The following is an 11,645-nucleotide window of genomic DNA, read 5'->3' on the forward strand; positions in this document are numbered from 1 at the left end:
ATCGCAATAAAACTAAGAGAGCCCTGTATGGTGCGAAATAAATAATATCGTAACTCATTTAGAGCAAAGGTTCTTAAGCTTTTTGTGTCCTAGATTCCTTCGGACAATCTAGTCAAGCCTATGGATCTTTTCTCAGAATAATGCTTTTAAGTGTCTAAAACAATGTGTAGGATTACAAAGGAAATAAATTATGGTGAAATACAGTTATAATTTTTTTTAAGTTCATGCACCCCAGGATGAGAATTTTTGATTTAGATTAAGGAACCTGTTTTCTGATATCAATTCATCCTAGGCAATTTATTTTATCTCTCTGGGCCTTATCTGTAAATTGGACTAGAAAAACCCAAAGGATCCTCCCAGAGTCAAATAATTATCCTAAAATCTTATCATAATTATATTAGCTAACTTTTATGCCGAGCTTTAAAGTTTGTGAAGACTTTACATTATGTTATCTTATAATGTAAAGCTCTATAATCCTAGGAAGTAGGTGTGGTATTATCTCACTTTACAAATGAGGAAACTGAAGCTGAGAGGTTAAATAACTTGCCCAGATTCACATATCCCATAAGTTATAATAAAGGATCCACGGAGGTCATATATTAACTTTGAAAACCATACGTTAGCTTTATTTATATTTTATTATATTTTTTGTTTATTCTTAAATATAATTCAAGAGTCTCTCCCCATCTTCCTTCACTGCCTTGCCTTGGCTTGCGTAGCTCAATGAAACTATGAGTTATGCTGTGCAGGGTTACCCAAGCGTATAAAAGCTGGCTTGAAGCTTAACATAAAAAATACTGAGATCTTGGCTACTGGTCCTACCACTGCTTGGCAAATAGAAGGAGAAGAAATGGAAGCAGTGTCTGACTTTATATTCTTGTAAAGATCACCATAGATGGCAACTACAGCCATGAAATTAAAAAATTAAAAGATACTTGCTCCTTGGAGGGAAAGCTATGGCAAATCTGGAAAGCATGCTAAAAAGAAGAGGCATCATCTTGCCAACAAAGGTCTGTATATTCAAGGCTATGCTTTTTTCAGTAACAATGTATGGCTGAGATATGGACTATAAGGAAATTTGAGTGCCACAGAATTGACACTTTCAAATTGTGGTACTATAGAACAATATTGAGAGTCCCTAGGACAGCAAGGTCAAATCAGTCAATACTTCAGGAAATTAGTTCAAGCTATTCAATGGAAGGTCAGATACTGAAACTTAAATACTTTGGCCACATAATGGGAAGACAGGCTCATTCCCCCCCTCCCCCGATGTTGGGGGAAGCTTGAAGACAAAAGAGAAAGGGAGTGGCAGAGGATGAGATGGATGGATAGATAGTGTCATGGAAACAACAAACATGAACTTGGACAGACTTTGAGAGATAGTGGAGGACAGAAGAGCCTGGTGTACTACGGTCCAGGGGGTCACGAAGAATCAGACATGACTGAACAGCAAGCACAATTCAGGAGTCACTCTGCAGTGTGTGGGTGAAGCCCTCGGATTTGATGTTTGACACTTCTGCCTAGGCTATCAACCAAGAGACACCATACCTGAGACTCTTTCTTGATGTTCCTTGATTTTATACACACACACACACACACACACACACACACACATACACACACACATATATACACACACACATACACACACACACACACACACACACACACACACACACACACACACTCCAGGCCCCAAACTGCTTCCCCTTGAAGCTATCCACGCAATGGTGGAAGAGAAGGAAATCTTCCTATAAAGGGTCAATACCTTTGTCTTCTTACTCTCTCTCAATCCTATAATCAGTCAGTCAGCAAAAGCACCTTCTATGTGCCAGGCGCTATGCTCTCAGTGCAGAAGATACAAAAAAAGGCAAAAAGCACAGCCTCTCTCCTGCAGGACCTCACCTTCTAATGGGGGGAGACAATATGTAAATGACTACCTATATATATTTATATCTATCTATCTATAGGATAAATGAAATGAATATATAAATGAAAAGTATAGATGGATAAATGAAAAACAATCTCAGAGGGAAAGCACTAGCAGTGGAGCGGGGGAAGGAAAGAGGGAACAGAAATGGGGGAATCCCTCCAAGGCCTCTTGCAGAAGGCAAGATTGGAGGTGAGTCTTGAAAGAAATCAGAAAAATCAAGAGGCAGAGGTGAGGAGAGAGCATGTTCTAGACATGGAGGAGAACCAGGGCAAAGGTCCTGTGCTGGGAATTGGAGGTTTTGATGAACAGAAAGTCTGCCAGTATAACTGGATAGAAGTATCTGTAGAAAGAAGTAAAGAATAAAAGACTAGAAAGGTGGGGAGGAGTCATGTTGCAAAGGGCTTTAAATACCAAACACAGGATTTTTATTTGATCCTGGAGGTAACAGGAAACCGCTAGAGTTTGTTGAGTCGGGGGAGAAGGATTGACATGGTCAGATTTACAGTAGCATCTGAAGGTCTTTACAGTGGTTGTCAGAGCAACCTTCTCCTGATTAGAAGATGAGCATGATGATAAGAATTCAAGTATAATTCCTTTCTCTACTTTCTCTGCTTTAGTCACAGAAAAACAATAAGAAAAAGCAAAAGGTAGAAGGTAGCGCTGAGGAGTCCATTCAGAAACTCAGGTCCTCCTTAAGGGACTAGATAAATAGAGGAGTTAAAAGCCTTCACCTTGATCCATAACTAAGCAGGTTAGAAGTCAGGGACTGTATATAAAATCCAGAGCAAAACTGTAGGTGAAAGTTAAGTTTCTCCTCAGAACATAACAGCAAATTGAGGTTATATCAAATCATGATTGAAAGTTGATAATTATTATCCACATATAAGTATTTGTATTTCCATCTCTAAAATGTTCAATAAACTATATATTTCAACTTAATGTGTTGTGGAAAATTAACGATTAATGGTTGGTCAATATTTATGCTTTTTAATAAAGGCTTTCATTTTTATATTGAGTGGCTGAAGGGCTATCTTCTCTACTCCGTGTTAAACATTCATAGTTCCTGTAATTAATGCTCAATAAAGCACACCCCCTGCCAAAAAGTGGGTAGAGTGCTGCATTATTGGTCCTGGAGAACCATGATAGGCATTACATTGATCAGAGTTTTTAAGTATTAAAAATAGTCTGTCTTTATTGTTACTGTATAAATTGGTGTCCTGGTTCTGTAACTATTCATGTAAGTCATGCCAGGTTTAACTGAAACTGTCCCTTTCATTATTTCTTACAGCACGACAGTATTCCATTATGCTCATATACCACGCACAATTTGTTCAGCCATTCCCCAATTTATGGGCACATCTAAGTTTCCAGTGCGTTGCTACTGCAAAAAGAGCTGCTACACAGATTTTGTGCATATGAGTCTTATGCGCTTCCTTTGATTTCTTTGAGGTGTTGGATTTGTAAATCCAAACCTATTAAGTAATCAAACATAGGATATCATTGAAAGGATATATTCTCCAGCATCAATGAGATAAATCTTTCTTCATATTTAGAGGCCATGTTCTCTCTGTCTTTTTCAATGTTTCTAAACGGGTATGGATTTTCTACAAAATGCTTGAATAATGAAAGCTATAAAGAGTTGGCTGCTGCTTTCCAGAGTCTAATCAAATCTTAAACTAATCCTTACCTCTCAACTCTCCTTAATGGGACACGGTGCTTCTTTTTCCTGTGAGTAGTAAACGTTCCACATGCTTGTTGCCTGACTGACTGTTTTTGCTATTAATAACAGAGCCCTACAGGGGCTATTCAAGGTGATATCTCATGAAATGCCAGGAGGTGGCAGGCTAGGTTGAAGCTGCTCCAACTTGCTTATATGCAAGAAGAAACAGACAACCTGGTGGTCTGCCATGTCAAATTAAAGCACTAAATGGCACTAGGTACTTGCCCCCAGACACTAGATACTAGATCACTTCATTCTTGGAGTATGCATGAACTCATTTTTGTCACCCTCAGTTTCTTATTCCCTCCCAAATTCATGATAACCCATAAATCTCTCAAGGTTCAGCCCCCATTCCAATGAAATTCTAATCTCTTTCCTAGCTTTATGGGACCCTGAAAAATTAATCAACTACAGATTAAAATACACTTTGTAGGGAGGAAGAGGAGGGGGAAGGTTATATGATATGCTGTGGTAATATAAGAAATAGAAAATATCCATAAAAATTATTTAAAAGAATAATAACAAAATATATTTTATAAAGCAAAATAAAAACTAACAAGGTACAGGGCTAGCATTCCAGGGTGACTTTCTCTTCTCTTCTGGATTATTTATGTGCAGAGCCATAATCTGGGACATGACTGATAGGATTCCAAAGGGAGTCAATGTTTAATTGCAGAGTTACCTAGAAAATAAGGAGTGCCTAAACCCTCAGCAAATTCACATAGATTGAATTATCTGATTAGCTCATTGTCCACTTGGAAGGTTCTATATTCAGAGGATGAAATTCAAGACAGACCAGACTCAAATAGAGAGGGAAGTTGGAAGATCTCAAATGATAAAGGCAGTCTATGGAGATGCTGTCCAGGGCAGCACCTGCCTGAACCCAAGGTGAAACATCCGTACGCAGAGACAGATAAAGCAGCATGAGACAGACAGCCAAGAAGAAAGACACAGCATTAAACAGGGTGCCTCCAGGAAGGAACAACTTGATACCTCATCTGCCAAGGCTTATACCCATCTTGCCCCTACGTGTCTATCTCTCTTTTTTTCTCTTGTCTCTCGGCCTTGTTTCCTCTATTATCTCTGCTTCTTCATGGTCTTCTTGGACATTTTGTGGGCCAGAAAAGCTACCCTAGAAGAATTTTTGTGAAGAAACTAAAAAGGAGAACTTCAAAAGCTAAACACACACAAAGGGGATCTTTGTCAATGTCACCTGGGCTTTGAGGTTTGTAAAATGGAAAGGGGCTGATTCACACTTTTAACTCAGGTGATGCAGTCACAGATTGGAGTCATTGCACATGATCAGGTTCTGATGTGAAAATTAGTTGTGTCTATGCTCTGGTCCGTTTATGACGTTTAAAAATTCTCTTATTGAGTCAAGAAGGAAATAACTCAATTGGCTGGGGAGGGGAGGAAAGGAAGGGGGTGAAAATTAGCCCTAATTCTAGAAGCCTTTAAAAGATAAATTCTGAGGAGCAGTCAAGGGACCCCTACAAGTGAGGAAAAGGGGATTTAACCTCTCTTCTTTCCCTATTGGGCATGACATCTAATAGTAGGAGAGACACCCCATCCAGCAGTTCAGGAGTGAGAGAGATTTCAGGACCAATAAGTGACACTGCCTCTGACAGGGAGTGGATAAGACTGCATAGAGACAAAAAGAACTCACAGACATACAGTCACAGAGAAACAGAGGCACACAGCACAGACACACACTCCAGAGAGACACTGATACAGAGAGATTAGAGGAAGCAACATGGAGAAATGTGACTTCCAGCAATTCAGAGTCAGGATGTGGAGTGGAGCGGAAGTCTAGGAACCCAGATAAGCAGCCAGCCAAGCAGAGATGCCCTAGGAAGAGCAATACTAGCCTAGCAGTGAGGCAACCTGCCCAACAAGAGACACTGTAGTTAAAGGAGGATTCTGGGAAGAGAGGAGACTTCCAGACCTTGCAATGCTAGAAGGTGAGTTTTTTCATTACTCTTTTTACTACACATATGCCTAATAACTATCGTGCTCTCCAAGTCTGAGGAAACTCTTCCCACCAACTACATGTGTATTTGTGGGACAATGTGCCCCAAATTTATGAAAGGAATATTTTATAGAAGCTCTTTTTACTGTACTGTCTTAGAGAATGCTTTTGCTAAGAGAGAATTGCCTCTACTGGCTGATTAATAAAAAGCCAAGTGCAGGAGCTCCTGAACTATGTTGTTAGGAGTGAGGTCCCATAGACTTCCCTAGAGTCTAAGGTACAAGTAGTGGAGTGCTGGAAGATATTTCACACCACCTCTCTAAAAATATCCAATACTTTTTAAAGTTTATTCTGAATCATTAATATTTTCTCCATCATTTTCTTATCAACAAGCCAATAAATCAAGGTCTGATTTGTAGCATTTGATGATTTCCAAGATACAACTATTCACACTGAAAATTTGATCATTGACTCACGAGCAAATTGTTGCTGACTCCAGCGCATCTCTGAACAAATTATACTAAGGTATAAATAAATGACCAGTATCAGATCCTTTCCTGAAACCAAGTTCCAGTAGGGGAGAAGGAACTGGCCATGCAAACTGGGGAAGTAATTATTACCTAATTCTTACTTCTGCCTTAGGATCTGCCCTGCAACCCCCTACTGGAAAATAAAATTGGTAGAGTTGACTGGTAAACTAAATTATACAAAAGCATCCTTGATTTCTGAAAAGACTAGATGACTCTTCGTTGGAAAGGTTAGAGTAGATTAATGTTTTCCCTAAAGTTTGGAGGTCCTTCCCAATATAGGAATTCAGTGATTCCAAAGCTTTCCCTTGGATTCATTCCTAAATTTCTACTAACTGCTTCTGCCTCCCCTGATCAGGTATCTACTGGCTGTCTGTCCCTGCATAAGTCAATTTTACTGCCTGAGTTTCCTCATTTCTATAATGGGGACAATAGTAGGACCTACTTCATAGAGTTATTGTAGGATGAAGTGAGTTAACATATGTAAATTAGTTTGCAAACCTTAAAATAATGTTATTATTATTTCACACCCAAAAGAACAATACAGTCATATTGTAAAGACTGAAAATACTAAAGATCAACTTGCAGATCTCTTTATAGGTCCTTTGACCACACTTTGAAGACCCACAAGGCATAGTGAACCTACTGAACCTAAGTCTCAACCCTCGATTGTTACTTTTAAGACCTATGCAAGCCACTTAATCTGTCTGTCTCAATTTCCTCAGTTGTAAATTCAGGATGCTACTTGCTTTCCTTACTTCAAAGGGCTCTTGTGAAAATCAAATAAGTGAATGTTTGTGGGGGCACCTCCTATAAGTTTTCTGAAACTTAAAGTCTTTGAGAATTTTCCGGGAGCCTAAGTAATTAGGCTCATGATCCTGCTTATAAGGTCACACAGCTAGTATGTGTTAGAAATAGGCCTTGTGAGCTCTGAGACTAGATGTCTATCCACTATGCCATCCTAACTCTCAACAATCATGAAACCTGTGATTTCATTGATATATGGCACTCCAAAATAAAGAGAAACCTCCTCTACCAATCTGGTACCTTTTCTGCAACATATAATCTAGGACAGAGTGCCCTGTCCTAGAGCAATGAGGGCTTCAGTGACTTGCCCAGGGTCACACAACCAGTATGTGTCAGAGACAAAATTTGAATCAAGGTTTTGTTGATTTCTAGGCCAGCTCTCTAACCATCATGCAGTGATACCCCTAGGATATATTTTCTCAAACTGAAAAACCAGATAACCATAATGGACAGTTAAATTGAGTGAAGACCAAAAGGCCTGGCTTCCCCCAGAAAAGAATTAAACTAACAAGAGCTAGAGAGAATGTGGAAAATATTTAAATTCAGGTGTGTGGCTCCAGCTCAGCTACACACAAGAGAGCTGTGGGGGTGTAAGCAAAGGAGCAGAACTGTTTATTGAGCAGTCATTTTGCAGTCTTGGATCACTTCCCTTCTTGATGACTGGATGTGTTTCAGTCTCCAAACAGCCTGATCTTATAGAATTTGTGGGGGTAGGAGCAAGAGCAGACTGAAAATATATCCAAAGAGCTGGGAGGTAAGGGGGTGGAAGAAGGGGGCAGAATTGTATATAAGGATAAATAGTAAACCAGGAGATCATTACTGTTTCCTTTGTAACTCAGCTTCAGCATCTGATAAAGGGAAGGAAAACTTAGGTGGGAAGGGAGACTCCAGGGAGGGTAAAAGAGGAGAGGTAGGAAATTGAAGAGAGCCTTAGAAGCTACTCTGGTGCTTAGGTAAGTTACATCAGTATTGGGTGTACTGGAAGAAATACCATCCTAGATGGAAGGTACCAACCTGTGGAGGTCTGATTGGACTGAGAATTTAATGTGCTCTTGCTCAGCTGCCTTTAGATTTGGTAAGCAAAGAAATCCCAGCATATCCTACATTCCCTATCCTATGTTGGGGTTGGCTGAAGTTCAAATATAACTGAGTAAAGAATAGTTTATCTGCTGCAGAAGTGGCTTGTCAAGGCAAGACGTAACTCTAACAAGCATTATCTGGCTCTGGAATATAAAAGTAAATATTTTCCTCCCTGAATTGGCTTGGAGATACGGAATAGATGATGGGAGTAAGGGAAAGAGTTTCTTCCTGCCTTTGAGGTGGGGTAAGGGGGTAGATTTCACAAGGAAAAAACAGTCATAAATGTACATGACTTCATCTCCTTCTAAGATCATACGCATTATTGCTGAATGGGACCTAGATCATCTAATCTGACACTCTCATTTTACAGATGAGAAAACTAAGGTCCAGGAAAACTGAGTGACTTTCCCAAAATAAGGAAAATAATATCAGAACAAAGACCAGGAATCATGGTCTTTAGAAACCAAGCCAATGTTTTCTCCAAGCACTCTGCAGTCTCCCATTATAGTCCTCTACATGGAGTGAGATTTGGAAATGGTTTCCCTATTGCTGAGGATATTTCTCAGATGTTAAAAAGGAAAGTCCATTTACTCCAAGTGAGAGGAAAAAAATAAAACCTATTCTCACAAAATCTTGCTTCATGAGTCACTCAGAGCTTTGGAATTTATGATCACATCTCTCACTGGACTGCAACTTGCAATCTCACTGAAGAGAAGTGTGTCTGCAGGGACTGATGTTATCCCTGGCCTTCTACCTTGGGGTTGTTATAGTCATTTATCTTCTAAGGGAATACTTGATTGCCTTTCATCTTTCCCCATGAAGGTACTACATGTACTCAACTTCACCTATTCCACTAATTTCCAACTCTACCTCCTGTTAATTACAGAAGAAAGACATTCCCTAGAGCCTCTTTGACCTGAGGAAGAGGCAGATCTTGTTTCTGTAAGAAACCACAGCACAAGGTCCGGGGGTGGAAGGTCCCAGAACCATGATAGAATGTCTTGGGTCAGTGTGGGCTGTAAGAGAAAGACCACTGGTTTTTGAGTCAGAGGAGGTGGATTCACATCCTGCCTCTACCATTTACCGCTGGTGTGGCCCTAAATAAAACATTTAACCTCCCTGCACCTCTGTTTCCTCATCTGTAAAAGAAGGAGGTTGGAAGAAGTCATTTCTAAAGTCCCTTCCAATTGTAGGTTCATGATCTGAAGATCCCAAAGTAAGGTCATAAAGTAGACCAGAAAGCATTGGAAATATGTGAAACATAAGGAGAGGAATACTTTGTCATGTGTGGATGAGGGAATGCAGGGAAGGAAACCACCAAGAGACAAGACTGGGAGGATTTGGGGAGATGAGCATCTAAAAAACACCAGGCTCCTACTCCTCTTCCCTCGCTCTATCTCCCTTTCTTCTCTCCCAGTCAGTCCTGCTGCAGACGTTTCCTGTGATGCTGCTGCTGCTGCTGGGGCTAGGGCTGGGCCTAGATCTGGGGCTTGGCTGACCTCCACAGAACTAAAGGATGGCCAAGAACTGCTGAACCAGCTCTGGGACAGTGACTCATGGAAAGAGGCAGAGACCACAGAGAATATAGGAGCCATAAAAGCCACGTGACTACAAGAGTCTGGCAAAAATGACATGCTATTGGACGAGGTGAAAATGTCACTGGCAGAGACCAGTGAAAAGGAAGCTGTAGGCCATGAGACACCAGCAACTGAGGAGTTGTTTCCAAAGGAGGCTATATTCCACTCTAGGCAACTCCAGAATAATAGGGAATAACAACGTCATGATGGCCCAGAAGTTATCAGGGCCAAAGGGCACCTGTAAGGAGAAGCATACCTTCATCCACGAGCACTATGACAAAGTCAGAGCCATCTGGGTCACTCCAAACATTCCTTGTAAGGAAAAGGGGAATAACTGTCACCAGAGCAGAGAATCTTTGCAATTGACTGTCTGCCAACTGATCCATGACATGGTCTCAAACCATAAGTGCAAATACCAAAGCATTCCCATGACCATGAACATAATTATTACCTGTGATGGGATAAACCCTGGGAATTTTAAAGAATATGCCTAACAATGCAGGTGTTTCTTCTTCTTTCTTCTGTTTTTTCTCATTCTAAGGACATAGAAAAATTGACCCCAGATACTAATGAAAATATAGAGATTATCTAATCCATTCCTCTCACTTCAAATGCAATCATATTTGTAAAAAGTTCTTAGTGCAGTGCCTGACATATGATAATATTGTATATGGACTTATTCCTTCCCTCCCTGTCCCTCTTTCCCTACCCTCTCACTTTCTAAATTAATAAACTGACGTCAAGAAGTTTCAAGAAAATTGTTCAATATTTTCTTTCTTCTCTTCCCATGCCACACACACACACACACACACACACACACACACACACACACACACACAACTTACATGATTTTGCAAGGAAGGCTGTGGCAAGAGCTGCTGACAACCCGGGTTCTCATCCCCCACTGCTTTTTCACCCCTTCAGCAATCAGCCCTAGTGAGAGTTTTTCTGAAAATGGAGCATACATTTGACCCTTTGGAAGATGGAAGCAAGAAAAGAAAAGCTATTAAATTTTCTTTTTTCTCTTGGCATGGGAGGTAATGAAAAGGCAGATCTAGTGTTAGGATTCTGTCCCTGCCTCTCCCAATCCAGGATCGGGTATAAATGGTGTAGAGGTGTTGCCCTAGTCTTTATCCTCTGAGTTTCTATTTCAGGAGAAACTTGGGTTTGGTTATAAAGTCAAGATAAACTGAGTCTCTGTTTTTGCTGTAAGTAAAGTGAATATGATTGTGTGGCAACTATAGATGGTTAGTAATTTTATATAGGAAACCAAAATCAGTTCCATTTTAACCAAGCCATAACTAATGGTAGTGTCTTTCTTGTATTAAAGGAATAATCAATTAATAGAAAATTAGGCTAATAATCTGATTTTATGCTATTGACTTAAGTAAGCTTGTAGAAGTTAGGAGAGGGTTCCAGTGAGTGCCTACTTGTACTACTCATGGTTGGATATTAGTATGAAAGCTCTATAGAAGAAATCACTGGGGAAAGAAAATGTGAAGGAAGGTGGCATAGCAGAGCCAGAAAACAAACTGTATTGCAAAGTAGTAATCATCAAAACAATCTAGTACTGGACAAAAAATAGAGCTGAGGATCAGTGGAACAGATTAGGTACAATATACAGTAGCAAATGACCATAGTAATCTAGCATTTGACAAACCCAAAGATCCAAGATTTGGAGACAAGAAATCACTATTTGACAAAAATTACTAGGGAAACTAGAAAGCAGTTTGGCAGAAACTAGGTATAGACTAATATCTCATACCATAGACTGAGATAAGGTCAAAATTACTACATATTTTAGACATAAAGGGTGATATAAGTAAAAAAGAAAAAGAAGAGAAGGGAATGTTTTTCCTGTCAGATTTATGGATAAGGGAAAAATTTATGACCAAACAAGAAATAGAGAACATTATGGATATAAAACGGACAATTTTGATTACATTAAGTTATAAAGCTTTTGCACAAACAAAACCAATGCAGCCAAGATTAAGAAAGAAAGCAAGAGATGGGGGGGGGGGGAGCGGAGGCA

General features: G+C 39.9%; 1 protein-coding gene across 1 annotated transcript; it reads left to right on the top strand.

Moving 5' to 3' along the window:
- Window positions 1-5,604: 5,604 nt before the first annotated feature.
- On the top strand, window positions 5,605-10,453 carry RNASE10 (ribonuclease A family member 10 (inactive)). Its single transcript, XM_072624031.1, is given in 4 exon segments — window positions 5,605-5,614; window positions 9,407-9,523; window positions 9,526-9,806; window positions 9,808-10,453. Coding segments are annotated over 4 exon segments (708 nt in total). The 3' UTR covers window positions 10,108-10,453.
- The last annotated feature ends 1,192 nt before the right edge of the window (window positions 10,454-11,645 follow it).

The sequence above is a fragment of the Notamacropus eugenii genome, chromosome 7 (assembly GCF_028372415.1).
Source record: "Notamacropus eugenii isolate mMacEug1 chromosome 7, mMacEug1.pri_v2, whole genome shotgun sequence".
Lineage (NCBI taxonomy): Eukaryota > Metazoa > Chordata > Mammalia > Diprotodontia > Macropodidae > Notamacropus > Notamacropus eugenii.